We start from the raw sequence: 18,511 nt of genomic DNA on the forward strand, positions 1-18,511 counted from the left end.
AACCCTGACGGTCTTAGTGATACTCTGCTATGCCTGGAGACAGAAGCCTGGCATACCTGTCCCCTGAGAGGCTTCATCCAGCACTGAATGGAAACAGATGCAGACACCCACAGTGAAACATCAGGCCGAGCTCGGGGAGTCTTGTAAAAGAGCAGGAGATAGGACTGAGCGCTAAGCTGCACAGGGCAAGGACACCACTTGCACACCTACTGTTGTGCTAGAACCTCTTCTGGTACTAAAATCTTTATTAGTCAGGGTTCTCCAAAGGGACAGAACTTATAGGCTCTAAACTTTACTTCCTCCATTCTGTGATGTAAATTATATTACATCATTTAGAGTTGAGTTTGTCCTTTTTTGGTAGATTCTGGAGGTGTAGAATTTGGTTGCCACTTGAGGTAGTTATATAGAGGGAATCTACTGTTATAACCTTTGACATTGCTTTTTCACCCAGTGAACTGTAACGTCCTGTTCTCATCCCATTGTCTTGCAACATTTTCTAACTTACTTTGAATTTATCCTTTGAACCGATAGTTATCTATATTTGCTTCATTTGATTTCCACGAATTGCTCAAATAAACTCTGCCCACTACCCCAAGTTCTTAACCCTGGATGACTTCTTCAAAGCCTCTACTGTTGGTTTTTAAGCAATATTAATCCATGACCCTGAGGGCCAGACTCTGTCACACAGACACACTTATGAGTCCTAAACCATTCACGGATTCTCAGAAAACAAACACTGTCTGCGTTGATATTATGAGTATCAATAAAGACACCGTGGCCACCAAGATGTGCTCAGATTCTGGATAAATATGAGTTGGTAACAAAGGGAATCTTTTTAGCATGTGAACCTAGTAAAATTGCTTAAGGTTTGCTCGGTCAGTGTTGGATAGAAGGGAGAATCTGGTTTTGACGGGCCGTATTGTCTTGTGTCATTCCCCATATCTAGTCCAGGAGTGATTTTTGGTTTTGTGTTTTAAACTCTTTTTCAGAGAATGGTAGGTTGTGGGTTGAAGTGGAAACTTAAAGGCTGTTGGAATGTCTGTTGTGTAGGATGTCACACAGGTGAAGGCAGGTAAAAGGTAGAATGAGGCCTGCCATTGGATGAGAAGGATGGATGAGTGGAGAAAAGTTTTAGAGAGAGGAGGAGACTGGAGTGAGGCAGAGGAAGCAGCGGAGAGAATATGGAGGCTGATGTGAAGATTCCTCTGTGCACATTTACGGGTTATGAATATTCTTAATGGATGGATGTGTACAGGGCTTTGTATGTATAGGTGGGCAATTGTATCTTATCAATTGGATCAGAGGTTATTGTGTTGTGTGTTCTTTCATGTGGATATTTAAATCGAAGACAGTTATGTGGCAGCCGGAGACACTAAGCTGCCACAGACTTGGGATGTATATTTCTGGCCTGGTTCATCCTGCCTTGGGAACTGGATGGGTAGAGAGATTGTTGCCAGGCTCAGAGAGTAGTCATAGGCAGTGTGGTATGGGATGGAGCAGAGCAGGTGAGAAGCTTTGCTGACTGAGATGAAGATATCTACCAGATATCTTGGGGCAGTTTGGTGCTGTATCTAGTATGGGGTAAAAGAAAGCTTTTTTTCTAATTTTACAGCAACACAGTTGGATGGTGTTTTGCTAAGGCAAACACGTGAAGGTAATTTGGCCAAAGCAGACCCAGGAGAGACAATATTCTGCTAAAGCAAGCACAGGAAAGGACACACCATGAAGGATTCTTTTCTAACAACATGCATGTTTTGGTCCACCTTACATGGCATAGTTGAGGTGCAGTTGTTAGGACTACATAGAGAGAAATCCACAAAAACCTTCTGGTAGAATAGTGGTGTGCTGCAGTTTCTTGGCGGACTCAGGCTGATTGGATGCACATGCTGAGTGTCACGACCCATGCTGAGGCACGACACATGGTGGACACATGATGCTTGGAGGGTGTAAATAGGACACCACAGAGTGACAGACAGAGCCTCACTTATTGTTACAGCTGTGCAAAGCTTGTGGGTCTCAAGGCTTTGTTGATCTTCACATCCCTGAGACACACACAGCCAAGAACTTCTGGTGTTACTGTAGGCCCCTGCTGACTGGATCCTAAGCTGAAGACTGGCTGTCTCCACTAGGTTGTTCCCATTGTTGCTAACTGGATTCTACCAAAATGGACTACTGGTGTATCTGTTAAGTGTTTGCCCGTGGATTGAGCTGCTGCTGATGATGCATGAACTAAAATGCCAATTTCCGGACAACACAGATTGGAGTTGCTCCAAAGAACTTTTCTAAACAAGTCTACTTCCCTTATATCCTTTCCTTTTTACTGCCTCTGGTGGGTGGTGGGTTATAAGGAAGGTTAAAGCGTTTAAGAACCATCATTAAAAATAGGATTTGAAAAAAATTAAGGTTACAGTGGATTGTGTTGGCTTAAATATGCTCGGCTCCTGGGAAGTGACATTAGGGTGTGTGGCCTTGTCAGAATAGGTGTGGCCTTGTTGGCAGAAGTTCATCACTGTGGGGGTGGGCTTTGAGCTACTATCCTCAAGCTCCCCTCCTGGCAGCCCACGTTATACAGTCTCTTCCTAGCTGCCTTTGGATCAAGATATGGAACTCTCAACTCTTCCATGCATGCCTGGAAGCTGCCTCGCTTCCGACAGTGATGATAATGAACTAAATCTCTAAAACTGTAAGCTACCCCAATTACTTGTTTTCCTGTATTAGAGTTACCTTGGTCATGATGTCTCCTCACAGCAATGAAACTCTTAGACACAGATCATTGATTGAAAAGGCGACATAAATCATAAAGTAGAACTTTCTCTTCTCCTTCAGTCTCAGCTGAGGGGAACTTTTCTGCTTCTCTGGAGCTGCTTAGAGCAGATATGGGTGGAACAGAGGGAGACTCACCTTAGGTAGCTATTTCTTCCTCCCTGTGTTCATGCTGCTTAGAGTAAAGGTACCCTGGATGAGAGGCCTGGCCTCTCCCCACGCCACACAGGGAGCAACATTGATTGAGACTGAGAGTCAAGCAACAAAAGAAGCAAGTGCTCCTGCTCCCTGAGTGGGGCACGTGGAGGGTGTGTGTGCGTGTGTGCATGTGTGTGCATGTGTGTGTGTGTGTGTGTGTGTGCATGTGCTTGCAAGTGCGTGTGTGTGTGTGAGTGTGTGTATGTTTCTTTGTTTAGGTGGCCTTGCAAAGCCCAAAGCATTTGGGTCCCCAACAGGATTGGGCATAGGTCTTAAGCTAGGGGCTCTCATAGCAGAGGAATCCACTGGTCATTACAGGTAAACAGAACTGACAGAGACACATAGAAAGACACACAGACACTCAGATGGATTAGGCCCTGAGTTCTGGCAGGCGGTGCTGTCTACACACTGCTTACAGCCTGAATGGTACCTCCATCACGGATGGAGTTATAGGATCTGGGGCCCTCTTACACTCCCACTACAGACATAAGTGTTTGGAGATAAAATGAAGGCTAATTCAGAACCTCTGGGTTCTCTTTTCAAATATATCTTAAACTTGCTCTGTGGGCTCACATCAACCACATTCCTTCCTTGACCCGACCTCCTATTTGTAAAGTATAAAGGTCATTTGGGCCAATACAGGCTGATAAGAGTATCTCCCTTCTAGTGAGAAGCACCTTGGAGTCCAGCTTATCAATCACAAATACATCATAATGTGCTCCCAGTGAACAGGTCCCCAGACTTAGTAGGCCCCAGGACCTGCTGTGTGGGAATCAAAGCCAGATCCTGTGGGAGAGAATCCAGTGCTCACTGGAACCATCTCTCCAGGCCCTACATCCTAAGTCTTAAAGAGCTCTTCTTTAGGACTCTCTGAGCACATGCTTTAGAACCCTGAAGAACAGAAGTTTTGGTTTGAAGAAAACTGCTATATGACAGACACAAGTACAGTGCACATTTGTGGCCAAGCAGAGCCTCTTTCTAGCTCATTGAAGTAGTCACTTAAATTCTGAAAATTAGATATAGTGGGGAGAAATCTGGAGTTCTCTGATGCTTGACCTGGATTTGGTGCAACCCGTGCATGCCTGGCCTTCCTTCCATGTAGTTGCTGGTCCGTATCCTTACACTTCAGTGTCTACTGAACCACCCTCAGTCCTGACATCTAGTTCTCTTACTTTTTCTTCTCATTCACCAAAGAGAGAATTTATTTTTACTACACAAAATGACTCGAAACACTAATGTCTACCATTCAGGATACCCTTCTAAAAAGATGCAGGCTTGGGGATGAGAGATGGTTCAGCGGTTAAAAACACTGACTGCTATTCCAGAGATCCTGAGTTCAATTCCCAGCAACCACATGGTGGCTCACAACAATCTGTAATGAGATCTGATGCCGTCTTCTGGTGTCTGAAGACAGCTACAGTGTACTCACATACATAAAAAAAAAAGATGCAGGCTTTCTGCAGCTCTGTGTACAGTGCCGGACTTCCACTTGGAGAGAAATTACCAATGCCAATGGATCTCATATTCCACTTTCTTCACTGAAGAGCAATTATTTGGATATGAAAGCACAATATTCCTAGGGTAATCAATAATCCCCCATTACAAGCATGCACATGTGAACACACAGACTTTGCCCATATTTATGCTCATTGTTCTCTGAAATGAGCACATTGGGAAGAACCAGAATGAAGTATTTAATCACCTATGTTTGGGGCCTACTATTGTGCTACACTGCTTGTAGATAAAATACTGAGGGGGACGGAACAGGACTAGACAAGTTCTAACGACTGGGCCATGGTGTTTTGAGATGGGATTTAATGAATATGCTGTGAGAATATAAAAGGTTACAGACAATCGAATATTTTCTTTTCAGGGAAGGGGGTGAGATGGGCCGGTTTTTGTCTTGTTTTGTTTCACTTTGTTTTGACTGGAGAGACTGCTGTGGGTGCTGGGAACTGAATGTTTCTTCCTCTGGTTGTGAGATTATCCTTTAATGACCAAGCCATCTCCAGCCCAAGAGTGTATTTTGTAAGCTTGCTTCAGAGACATAATCTTAAACCAGTTTCCCGAGTTGGGATTATGATGTGTGAGGAGATGTCAACTGAGAAAATGCTCCTGCTAGAAGGGTACGTGGGAAAGCCTGTGGTGCACTTTCTTATTTGACAGTTGGCTTGAGAACGCTTCCTAGCTCACTATTGGAGAGGTCACTCTGGGCTGACAGTCCTAATGTACAAGAAAGCAGGTGGAGCATGCTATGAGAAGCAAGCCAGTAAGCAGTACTCCTCTATGACCTCTTACCTCTTGGTTCCTGCCCTGAATTCCCTGGATGGTGAGCTCTAAGCTACCAGATGAAATGAACCCTTTGCTTTTAGTCATGGTGTCTTATCAGCAATAGAACCTAGCTAATGGTTTGCAATGGCAGACAGGTCTCTTGAAAACAGAATCATGCTGCTGTACAGAACCTTCTGGAATGCTTCCCCGCCAAGCATTCTGAAGCAGACTCTGTGAGAAGCTGAGTGAGCAGAGGTATCTGCTTCTGGGTAAGAACAGGGTGTGGAGGCATTTGTCGCAATACAGCTGAAATCCTCGGCTAAGACACTTGTGAATTAGCATTCTGAATATGAAATAGAAACTCATCTTCAACAAGAATCCATTCTTAGTTTTTAATAGCAAACAAGAGAAATAAAGTAGTTACAATTATGAGTCATATTAACAAAATCTGTGTTCTACAAGAAAGTCTTCATGAATATCAAGGTTTAATGCCATACTTCAAACTTGTTGCTCATAAATGAGTATATAAATCTCAGGTCACTTTGTCAAATAGCACTGTGGAATAGACTCGGCTGTATTTTTAAACTGTGTTAATTTGTACATATAAAAGTATTTTAATGTGATATATATTTGAATAAGTCTCATGTACATGATAAAAATGTCAGACATCCATGCTGCACTCCTGTGTTCAGTGGTAGCCACTATTTTCTTCGAGGTTAACAAACCAAGTCTATTCATATACAAATATATCGGTATAAGTGCATATACATGTACACAGAGGCATAAAAAGACAGACACACATACACAGTCTTTGTCCACAGTGAGAACATACTATGTACACTGTTCAACAATCTGATTTCTGTACTTAAACGATATAACAAGTAGCCTTCACTACAACACATTGCCAGCTGTTCAGAACTTAGGGAAAAATTAGTCACTACAACCAAGTAGATAGTTGTGATTAATGTCTGTAACACCAGGGAGAGTGTATTCAGGCATATATTTTAGAAGTTATTAAGGTTAAGGAAAAATCTGTGGCTCCAGGTAGAGAGCTTAACAGATGGATATATTTTGGGTTGAATTCCTGAGTTTTAAGTTATTTATTGGTATTAGAATTGATAGAAGCTGTTTAAGTTTGTTTTAAGGAGAGGAAAGAGATTACTCGAATCATGTGGTGATTTTCATCTATGGTTCGGAACTTAGATAGGGAAAAATTAGTCACTACCTCGAAGTAGAGAGTTGTGATTAAGGTTTGTAACACCAGGGAGAGTGAATGCAGGCATATATTATAGAAGTTATTAAGGTAAAATAAAAATCTGTGGCTCCGGGTAGAGAGTTTGACAGATTGAGATATTTTGGGCTAAATTCCTGGTTTGATGGGTTGCTTATTGATACTGGAATTGATAAAACGTATTTGGTTTGTTTTATGAATTACCCCGCTAAAGGCCATATGGCTCATTGATGCCGGCTAGCAAGGGTTTGTGGTTACTTTTGATATCTACCACCACAGGAAGCTCAGCTTCTCTTAACGTGGGCTCCACGGGAATTTTGGGTTAATTTCCTGATATCCCAGAGTACAAAAGCCTATCAGGCTCATTGTTTAGCTTACTTCCTTTTTAAAAAATTGTTTAGTCTTCATGATGGGTGTGACTTTGAGTTTTATGGTTATATTATTACTCTGGGAGAGAGTGCAAGATACAAGCTTTTCTGGTTTCAGACTAAGGAACACAGTATTTTGGGAGAAATATTTTGTCTTTGTGTTTTTTTAAAAGTGTGATTAGGCTCTGGAAACCTCACAGAGTCATACTGATCAGATTTGATAGAGGTAGACTGCCTGAAAAATTTATTCAGGAGAATCAAACCAAAAGATATCTCGATTCTAAACTTTTGTCTTGAGAGTTGTATTTTACAGAGTGTGCCTACTTGGATTCCTGATCTCAAGGACTTTCTATTGAAGTCTTTAATTCTAGCACTTGGGAGGCAGAGACAGGCACATCTCTGTGAGTTCAAGGCAATCCCGGTCTACATAACATGTTCCAGGTCAGCCTGGTTACATAAAAAATTCCAGGCCGTTTGTTCTGTCTCAAACAAAACAAAACAAAACAAAGCAACTCCCCAGAGTTTTCTATTAATTCAGAAGCTAACAAAGACACTAACAAAGAAAGCTACACGATACCAGAGGATACCCTCACCTGTATTTTACACAGGCGGTAGTATGCAGTAAGCATAAATGCAAATTAAATACTAATTGTGGTGGCTAAGCACATGCCTAAAAAGTTCATGAATTATTGTAATTTACTGTTTGTTGCTCTAATTACCATTTTCCCAAATGGGTGTGTGTGTGTGTGTGTGTGTGTGTGTGTGTGTGTGTTAACACAAGTACTGTTTTTCAGGAGCACTGTACCCTGTCTTTAAAAGTTTTTGATGGTCAAGGAGCCCCTGTTTATGGCTGAGGACCTTCCCACATTGATTACATTCATAAGGTTTCCCAGAGCCTGGAGCCTTGTTGGGTTTAGATGGACTACGGCGGGGCGATTTCCGTTTCTCCCCGGTATGAATTTTGTCTTCCTTGGTATGGGACGCGCTATGACAGCATACTTTCTCACATTTCTTGCCTGTTTGGTTTTTGTCACCTTTACCAAACAATTTATTGTTGGGTGACTTGTCACATTTCTTTCTAGTTGAAATCTCATCTCTGTTCACATCGGATGCAGAATGGCTGAGTGATTTCCTATATTCGTAAGTTGTATCGGGTTTCTTTTTCGCAGAGATTATAATCCGACTGGGTAAGTCTAAATTCTGATTCAAGTTCTTCCCATACAAATTGGATTTATGCAATCTTTTTTCAGAAGGATCATGTTTTGAATGGTCATTTTTCTACTCCAACAAAGTACACTCACTGCTTTTCTTACTATTTGAAGTTTTCTTCCTGAATATCATTTCTGTAGTGAGTTTCCTTTGGAATTTCTGCTTCCCCTCCGTCTGTGCACCATCTTGTTGGACCTCTAGAAGAGAATTGATGAGAGATTCTTGTGAGTTTCTGCACCCCCAATGAACTTCGTTATAAGTTTCCTAAAGAGATGCCCTCCTTGGTGGGGTTGAATATGTACCACCCTAACATCCCAATAATAAAATAAGTGTCAGGAAGGACTGTCTCTGTCCTCTTGGACCAAATGGAAAGAAAGCTACAGTAAACCAGGGAAAAGACAACTGAAAGAGTTGGCTGCTTAGAAACATGATCTTGTAACCTTAGGGTAGAAGATGAAATACACACAAGGAATATTGAACAAACAATGCATTAAGTTAAAAAACAGATTTGTGGTTATGCCAGGTATGGTGGCACATGCCTATTATTCCCAGTACACGGGAGGCTGAAATAACTTTTCATAAATTTGAGGTCAGCCGGGACTACATAGCAAAGCATTACTAGTCTCCCCACTGTGATTAAATTTAGGATGCCATGATGTAAGTGTTATAAAAGCCATACTTATCCTACTTACCCACACACAGAGGGAAGCAGAAATGTAGGACTACTTGTTCTCAAGAACATAGTGTGCATAATTTCACTTCCCTGTGACCTCTAAGTTGACAGTTCTTGTTCCTCGTGGAGTCTGGCTAAAGTCTCTACCCTTGGGTTGTAAGAGGTGTACTTTTGCCTCTTCAATAAATCCCTCTAATTTTACTAAGGCTACCTAAAATAAACTAAAACAGAACACATCTTCCAAGGAGAACTGAAGAGTCAGCAGATGACTGGGGCGCTACGAAGGGCACTGCTCCTCCCTTCTCTTCCATGAGCAACATACCAAGGACATTCTTACTAACAACCAACAACTCCATGGTTCTTCTAAGTTCCCTGATGCTTTTGCAAAGTCATGAAATGCCTAGCAACTCACTTGGGAGATGCTTTACCATCTGGGTTTACAAGGGGTGTCCACCTGTTTTCCCAGTGACTTGTGGAATGCATGCCTTTGATCCTGTCACCATTCCAACAGGTGATGGCCAGTTTCAAGTTGATTCATGGCCCGAACACTTGCTCATGTTCTTTTTCCTACACATTGCCCAATTCAAAAATGTACATTTAGGAACGCTCTACTTCTCTCAGCCTACTCCCTTACCAGCTCTCTGCATAGAAATGGAATGGAGAAATCATCTGAGGTAAGAGTTTTAAACATTTAAAGAGAGTAACATAGTAAGAGTGAATAGCCACTCCAGTTTCTATGCAGAAAATCGGAGCATCTGAATGGATGACTGGAATTCTCGCTTTTATGGAGGGCATTTAGGAGATGCTGGTTTGGGGTAAACTATAGTATCACACATCTTTAATCCCAGCATTCATGAGGCAGAGTTCCAGACCAGTCAGGGCTACATAATAGAAATACATATGTGTGTCTTTGTGATGTGTGTGTGTGTGTGTGTGTGTGTGTGTGTGTGTGTGTGTGAGAGAGAGAGAGAGAGAGAGAGAGAGAGAGAGAGAGAGAGAGAGAGAGAGAGAGTGTGTTTGGTGGAAATCTGTATATCATAGAAGGGGGAGTCCAGAAAAGCTGAACTGGAGCCACTCTTTCACCCAGTGACTCAAGACTCACACCCTGGGATAGAGAGATGAGCAGGACTCTCTGGGCAGCAGGACTCTCCATCTTCTGATACCCAGTGATGATGGGGAAGACAGGGACAAATTTCCTTCTTAAAAGGAAGTAATCAAGACTTACACCGTTCTCTTGACATGTAAGATTAAAACAAACTTTGCCCGTGTGTACACATGTTCATCTGGATGTGTGCACATATCCACATGCCCATGCATGTGCATGCCAGTTTGTCATCAAGCCACTCCTGACTGTTTTCTTCATCTTAGGTTTGCAACAAGCTTTCTCACCAAACAGCTCACCAGTTGGCTAGACACACTGGCCAACAAGTCCCAGCTCCGGTCTCCACCGCCTTGGTGCCAGATTACAGGTGTGCACCTCTAGACACAGCTTCTTACATGGAGGTTGAAGGGCTGAACTCAGGGTCATGCTCATGAGGCCAGTACTTTACAAACTGAGCCATCTCTCTAGCCCCATAACCAACTTCCTACAGGGATGGATGGAGCTGTCACAATGGGTATCCACTCCCCCAAAAGACAGAAAGTATGAAAAGACAACTTCACTATGAAGGTTTTGTGAATCACAGTCCTACTACTCGACAAGATCATACCACGGCACTAATAATTGCTTAACTTTGAAATCATTTTCTCTTCCTTTCTTGCTTTTTTCTTGTTTTTCAAGGCAGGATTTCTTTGTATAGCCCTGGCTGTCCTGAAACTCACTCTGTAGTCCAGGCTGGCCTCAAACTCACATAGATCTCTCTGCCTAAGCCTCCAAAGTGCCAAGATCAGAGGTGTGTGTATCCCCCTTCTCAGAAAAATAATTTTCTTAATTTGAGACAGCAACTGGAACCTGAATTTTAAGAGAAACGAAATGTCACTTCAGAAACTGAAGCATGGGCTCACTGGGACCTGCAAGTGCAGGTAATGCTTATGAGTGACACATCTGTACTGCGAGAATCAGGGAACGTGGACTCGTTAAACCCTCCTAAGTACTAGTCTTAGAGATAAGACAGGCCTGATTTGTGTAGTGTCAGTGACAACTAAGAAAAACCAACAAATGGGACTTGACAATAGGATCAGGGAACACAGGTCAAAAGCAGAGAGGGTTAAGGGAGCCTCTGACTAATAAATATGAGACTTTCTATAGCTGAATTTCCTACAAGACACTCCAATAAGAAGGTATGACAAAGACGTCGGAGATGTCCACCTAGAAGCTGCCAGTCTAGAAAAATTAGCTTGTATTTACATACTGGGAGATCTTTTGGAAAGATGCAATAGAGGACTAGAACACCAGGACACATGACATTAAGGAACCATCAGCAAAGTAAGGGGAGCTGATAACTCATCCATTTAAAGACACAGAAATCCAGGGACTAAGCCACTACCCAAAGACCATGCATGGGCTGACCCTGGGCTCCAACCTCATAGGTAGCAATGAATAGCCTAGTAAGAGCACCAGTGGAAGGGGAAGCCCTTGTTCCTGTCAAGACTGAACCCACAGTGAACGAGATTGTTGGGGGGAGGGTGGTAATGAGGGGAGGATGGGGAGGGGAAGTCCATATAGAAGAGGAGGGGGAGGGACTAGGGGGATGTTGGACCAGAAACCGGGAAGGGGAATACAATCGAAATGTAAATTAGAAATACTCAAGTTAATAAAGATGAAAAAAATAAAGACACAGCAAGAACTTAAAGTTGACAGCCATTAACAAGGGCACTAGAGGGCAAGAAGGTTAACTATAGAGTGATTGCATTAGTTACTTTCATATTGCTGTGATAAAATGCCATGACAGTGACAACAGGGGGCAGATGGTTACAGAGAGATATCTCTCTCTCTACAGTCATGACAGGGAGGCATGGCAGCAAGGGCCCGTCACAGAGCAGGAAGCTGAAAGTCACATCTTGAACTGTAAGTAGGAAACAGGCCATACCTTTGTGTGTGGCACAAACGCAGTTGGGCCAGCCCTAATGAAAACACCCACCAACTGGGTGATGTCTCAAATGCCTGAGACTATGGGGGGATATCTCATTGAAATCATCCCAGGGACTAAGGACGGATGGACACTTACAGAGCAGGGGTATGAGGAGTTTTGTAGGCAATGGAAGGAAACAAAATTATTAGGAGTGTCCACCATCTCCAGAGATGCAGAAAAGAGACTGATCTAAGAATGTCTAAATTTATTATGAGAAAATATGACAATTAGGGAACTGGTGTGCAGGGAGAGGACAGGGAAAATTGAGGATTCTTTTTTAAATATGGTGAAGAGGAACGAGATTGAACATTGAAGAGTCTTCTGGAGGCTAAGCAATAAGTATACAGTAGGGAAAGGGCTAGGTGAGGGAGGTGACCTCAGGCTACTGAGCCCTGGATTTCAGCTTTCTCCCTACCACTGTCAGAATGGTGACTGACTATACTCTTGCTCCTTATGGAAGACCATGAATCTCAGTCTACCCTGTAGCATGGCATTTGGAATTGCTGCACCTCTTCTATAAAGAGTTTATGCATGCCTACCCCTGAGCCAGGCAACTCTCTCTGACCATTTGAAAGTGCGCTACAGCGGGTAACTACCACATCCAAGCAGTGATTTAAGGAGTAATTAAGTGGTTCCATTCACCCATTCTTTTCTTCTCCATGAAATAAAAGCTTGTGGCGAGCTGCTCATGTGGACAGGTTTACAGGAGAAGGTGATAATTAGAATCTCCAAGGTAAGAAAACATCTGTACTGTGAATTCCTTTTCTCGTGGGAGATTCTGGTATTGTTTCTACTAGTTCCTGGTTAAGAGACAAAAACCCGGCACTTTTAAGAAAAAAATTTTTTTTACATATTGGGGATCAATCTAGGTCCTTGTGAGAAATCACTCTCTATTCTGAGCTGTATCCCCAGCCCTAATGAAAGTTTTCAAATTACTCTTTGAAGAATTCCAAGCTTACCACCAAGAAACTAAAGACTTATTGCACCGGTTCCCGTTTTCTTGAGTCTGTGCAGACTACTTGGGCTGTCCTTATTCACCTTTCCTGAAGAACATCGCTCCTCTTCTCCATCCAACTTAGAGACTGGGCCTTGTCTGGGATCATGATTTCCTGCTCATAAGAAATGTTAGACACTGAGGGTTGGACCAACCATTTCAGAAATCAAGCACCAACTTTTTTACTCCAGGGTCTTTCAAGGCTAATGTACTTCTTATGTTTCAAAATAAGGATGCGATGAACCACCCTTTTAAATACACCTTCCCTTTTGGAGGCAATGGCACAAGCATCACTCCTAGCACTTGTTGCTACTCTGTCTAAGTTCCACCCCCACAGCTACTTGGCAGAAGCCAGGTATGCTCTGCCCCACAGTTTCCTAGCAACAGCCATATATATACCTGACACTATAAAAGGAGCTGCTTGCCCCCCCCCACCTCTTATTCCGTCTTACCCTCTCTTTCTCCTCTTGCACTTTATTGTTCTCTGTTCTTTTCTCACCCCTTCCCCCCATGTGCCCATGACTTGGCCACCTTTCCTCTCTTCTACTCTTCTCTCATTAAACCTCGCCCCGTGAACCCATGGTGTCTTAGTATTTTCTGTCCAGGCATGGGCTGAGATTGAAAACCCTAACAGTACTAAAAAGAGAACAAAACTCCCTGACCTACAACCACCACCATCACCACCACTACCAAAATAAAACAAAACAAAACAAGAAAACATCAAGGAGAAACATGAAGGGCTTGAAGAAGAAGGGACCGCAGGGAACATGTTCTGGGTGGTGGGGAACTGTCCTTACCTATTGAGGCTGGATTGCTGCAGTTCTCTAGCTTGTACCCTTGTACTCGTTTCTCTGCCCAGGTTCCAGCTGCTCCCATTCCTTCTGAGGAAACGCCACAGACACATCCATGAACGTTACTGACTCCTATCATTCTTATTCAGTCCACAGAGACTTGTCCAGTTCTACCGTATCAACCCTCACCTCTTCCCTCTCTTCTTCTTTACAAAGGGATTGGCTCTGTCTCTGGTGTTTCTTTCTTCCTTGGCTTTGAATGTTTCTACTATTTCACATTTCATTTCCACAAAGTGTTTGGTATCCAAGGGGGAAGGCTTTAGGGTGAACTCCAGCTGCCATGTTGATCTGGGACTAGCGAGTTTGTCTGTACCTTCTCTGGGTTGTGGTCCTTAGACTTATGGCACCATTGTCAGGCCACTTTCTATCTTCCACAGAGTCCTGGACTGGAACTCTTACCTAATTTTGTAAGTATTTTCAAGGATAGCTTAGCTTGTGAACAATTTGATTTTTTTGTTTGTTTGGTTTGTTTTTTGTTTTTTGTTTTTGTTTTTTTTTGTTTTGTTTTTTTTTTCTCTTAAATTTTTGCCAAGACTAAAAGTGAAAAGCCAGGCACAGTATTGCATGGATGCGGCTGAAGCCACTGAGGAGGCTTTGGTCAGAAAATGATGTGGAGTGTGGCAGGGGTGGGGGAGACAGAGAGACAGAGAGAGATTTCAGCAAAATTGGTTGGCTCTCTGAACAGCGTTTTACCATATTATAGCAAACCACAGCAAGAACTTGATTCAGGATCCTGAGCTTGAACCAAATTAATCTCTTGATCTAGGGGCCAGAGGATGCTATGGGGTGCTGGGCAAACTTTTGTCTTTATCCATTGGGCCTCTAATGACCAGACATCCCCCAACCCCTGGCATATCTGAACCATGTTGAGCAGCCATAACCTTAGAAAGATGTGTCTCTCCTCGATCTGTTGGAAAAGATAGTCTATGGATGGAATAATCGTGCAGGAAGTCTCATGCGTCTATGGTCCTTATAAAGCCTCTAAGGCAGGAGCCCTAGAGAGCATTCATCAGGTCTTGGGACGGCTCCAGAGGTGGTGAAATCCTGAGACTCAGATTAGATTCTGGGACATGAGGAAGGATCTTGGGTACAGGACTAAGGAGGTCCCCTCTTTCTCTCATGGGTTAGCCCTCTGGACACATAGACATACATTTAAGTGCAAGGGTAATCATTTATTGAACTGCAAGAGCAAGAAATTTGTGCGGAATGATCATGGGTGGGGCAAAGAGAAATTTAAGAAAGCTTTTAATTCTCGATGTGTTGTCCTGGGTAACTAGGGAAGACGCTGGAGAGACCAGGATTGCACTTTTCTGTGACACAAGATGGAAATCAAATCGCAGAATTTGGCTCAGGATGCTCCATAGACAGGAAATGTTGATGCTGGAGTCCTGGTGAGAAGTCTCCACTCAGCACTGAGTAATCCAGGAAGAAAGAATACAGGAACCCATTAAGCACTTCTTGGATTGACTTCTGGACAGAGAGGCACTCTATGATGTAGAACAAAGTATGAAGAAATAGATCTTGCCCTGCAATCTAATCAACATTATTTGCCAGAAAACAGGGATTAAAGGCATAGAATAAATTACTCTTTCCTTATGGATGGCATATGAAAAATGAAGTAACGAAAGGTCTGAGGCTTGGTTCCACAACCTTCCACATAAGAAGCTCTGAAGAATGGTCATTGCCTCGAGGAATAATGGTGAAAGCCTTGGCCACTTTTAAAGACTTTCCTACATTATCTGAGTGAAGTCTTGGGAAATGGGAAAGACGGGTCAAAGGAGTCTGCTCTCCAAACTGGAAGAGAAGTGGAGATCATGCAACTCCAATTCCAGGTAAGAAGCCAAGGTTGTACGGAGTTCAGATGAAGATCTTATTTTCCAGAGTGGGAAGCAGTGGGACCACAGACTCTGAAGAGCAATCATACTCGCATCCTGCTACTTTCTGTTTCAAACTTTAACTCTTAATGACAATTAACACATTGCTGAGCCCTTTTTACACAACCATCCAGCAACTATGGAAAACTCACTCACTTGTTTTCTTGCCTAAGTGCTTGTGTCACTTTACTTTAGAGCTCAAAATAGGACCAGATAGTCACAAATCCACATAATTCAAAGTCATTTTTCAAGCTCTCCTCAAAGACTCCTTATCAAATTCTTCTTATAATAATTTGTGTGCACAATACTAACGGTTTTGGAAGGCCTGGTCCATGCCCACCCCTCCTTGCTCTCACTGGAGATTGCCCACCTGGAGGCTCAGGCCTTTCTTCAACCTCGGGCCTGGAGACAGCGATCTGCAGGGTGAGAACAAGAACGTGTTCAGGTACCAGGTCCACGTTATTCCCCGAAGAAATGAGGTGCCTCTCCAGCTTTCAACAAACGGCTGATAGCCAATCCCCCAGGTTTATTTCTTCTATGATATAATATTCAGGACGAGAAAAATAAGTGAATCCTGACCTACCAGTCTTGGTTACGTCAATGATATTCTCCCTAGTGATTCCATGCGCCACACATAGTTTTGCAAACTTTTCCTTGATATCTGAACTCAGATCCTTTGTTCTGCCTGTGAAAAGAGCAGCAGTGAGTGTAGGAGCTGTGTCCTAGGCATTGACCACAAAACTAAGTGAGGGGACAGGGGCTCCCCCATAAGGTTGAGAAAATGGCTGGTGACATGGTTGACAGGTGTGGGTCCAATCTATCCTGAATGTGGCACCCACGGAATGGCCTTCTGGCACACGGAGAGATTTCAGAGTGTGCCCATCACTGTGCTTGAGGCAGCGTACAGGTGAACATCGTCGACCTTCAGGAAGTGAGGGAGAGGCAGGACCAAGCTGGGAAGACCATATTAAAGCTAGAGTTTCCTTCCTGTTTTCCCACCCCAAGATCCGTGTCCTTGTGGAAATACTTTACCTAAGAGATTCATCAGCTGGAAGGTTTCCCCGTCCTTGAAATTAACGAGATGAAACATGACATATCTGTCATAGTCTGTCTTAAGTATATTAAATGTATTCCCTCCGTCATCTGTGGAGGACATGGGACACAGCTCAGAAATTCTCTGGTCTGCAAGTAATTATGTAAACCCTTTACCTGTTCTACCCCAAAGATGAAAATCATTAGAGTATATATCCTGGAAGAGATGGGGGGCAGGGATGTCTGCTGCTTCCCATCTGTAGCTTTCTGGACTTGATGAAGTAACTTCTAAGGAAGGGGTCCTGGGACGACACCCACTAGACAACACTTAGCCACAGCAGCGACTCACTCTCTCTCATCCTCTCTGAGGCTCACCTGCCTCTCTCAGCACCTTCAAGCGACACGTCTATCTTTCATAAGTCTGCTTTCTCACATGGCTACATCCTGATCAATGTGCACCGGTGCTAGCTACCGGACAGTATCAGATTCCACCTCACCATACTTATCCCCCTTGCCTGCCACAGGGTTCTAACTACTAGATGGCCCCCATGTCCCTGGCTAAATCAACCATGTCAGGAAGTGCTTGAGATTCTACAAGGGGTTGTGGTGAGTTCCCTAGTAGAAAGTTTGACTGGGAGGTGCAAGTTCCTGAGTTGAATCCCCAGCAACACACACACACACACACACACACACACACACACACACACACACAGACACACGCACACACACACAAACACACACACACACACACACACACACACATATACACACGATAAAGTTGGTAGGGTTTACTAAATCCTTGTGGATAGACGTATAGACCTTGTATGTACTTACATTCAACAAAATATTCGCCATCCTTTGGCGTTTTGTAGGCAACCAAATAGAGTTCCCTGCACTTTCCATTTACCCTGTAAAACAGAGAAAGCTGATGCTTAGGGGATTTTTGATCTGGCTGGCTTCTTCACCCTCTACTCTATAGGTATCTCCAGTTTCTGATTCCATTTACCTTTTGAATATTTTTGCAAAATTAGCAAAATGGCTTTTTTTAAAGGTTATTTTGTTTCTGTCTGATACTTTAGTAATTACGAATTTGCTCTTATTTCTTCTCCCTCAGCTAAGGGCAGACAGCTCACTTACTTAATATGAAACTTGAAGCCTAAGGAATTCTCCAAGACATCGATGTGCTGCACAAAAACTCTCATGCTGCCATTCTCTTCTATCTTTTCTCTTTTGTCAGAGGCCATGACAATAGAAAACCAATCCCCATTGAGCTGTAATGGATAAGAAAATGCTTAAGGGAGAAGTGGGTAGGAATACCGCATGGACGTGTTTCTTCTTGAATTTGGCTTGATAGAGTTGTCACAGTACCTAACATTCTGTCCCTGCCTCTCAGTGAGAGCAGAGGTCCCCAAATCTTGTTAGATCTGAATAGCATACAACTGGTCTTACTTCAAGGTCTGAAGCCATTCCTTTGTCTAATAGAACAGGCCACTGTACCCATCCCCTCAGAGGACCCGCTTGGCTTCAAGAGTTCTCCAAAACACTTTCTGAGACAGAAGTTACTATTCCCTGAGCATACCTTGTCCACATCGAGGTTCCCTCTCTCGAAACTAGCTTCTTCTTCATGGCCACAGACCAGGGTCAGGCCCAGACACAGCAGCAGCAGCAACAGCTTCATGTTGGTAGGGAATAGAATTGCCTCTCTGTCGGGACAATCTCTCTGCTGATGGTACCCACACTCCACCTCCAGCACTTTGCTCGTCTTTATATTCTCTCTGGGTTCGAGTGTTTTTTTTTTTCTTCTCATATGGGCCTCCTTCCCTCAGGCTTTGTGGAATGTTTTCTCATGTACTGATGTGAAGCCAAGGATTGTTCCTGCCCTTTTCAAACTTGGCAACGTCATCTCCTATGGATTGATTCTATCACTCATACATTTCGCAAAACATATTCCCAAGAGAAACAGTGGGTGTTCTAGA

General features: G+C 43.2%; 1 protein-coding gene and 1 pseudogene across 2 annotated transcripts; both read right to left on the reverse strand.

Annotated features, from left to right (window-relative positions):
- The window catches only part of LOC148005821 (uncharacterized), a 156,030-nt pseudogene extending 142,344 nt beyond the window's left edge, over nt 1–13,686 (reverse strand).
- A 1,097-nt stretch (nt 13,687–14,783) lies between these two features.
- Mup5 (major urinary protein 5) lies at nt 14,784–18,385 on the reverse strand. 2 transcript variants are annotated; one of them, XM_087548032.1, is made up of 7 exons: nt 18,115–18,385; nt 17,673–17,806; nt 17,370–17,443; nt 16,536–16,646; nt 16,087–16,188; nt 15,874–15,919; nt 14,784–15,116 (listed from the first exon to the last, which is right to left on the reverse strand). In XM_087548032.1, the coding sequence occupies exons 1-6, from the start codon at nt 18,340–18,342 to the stop codon at nt 15,894–15,896; spliced, it is 675 nt and encodes a 224-aa protein (XP_087404158.1). In that variant the 5' UTR covers nt 18,343–18,385; the 3' UTR covers nt 14,784–15,116; nt 15,874–15,893.
- Between the last annotated feature and the right edge of the window lie 126 nt (nt 18,386–18,511).

Source organism: Rattus norvegicus, chromosome 5 (genome assembly GCF_021556685.1).
Source record: "Rattus norvegicus strain SHRSP/BbbUtx chromosome 5, alternate assembly SHRSP_T2T, whole genome shotgun sequence".
Taxonomy (NCBI): Eukaryota; Metazoa; Chordata; class Mammalia; order Rodentia; family Muridae; genus Rattus; species Rattus norvegicus.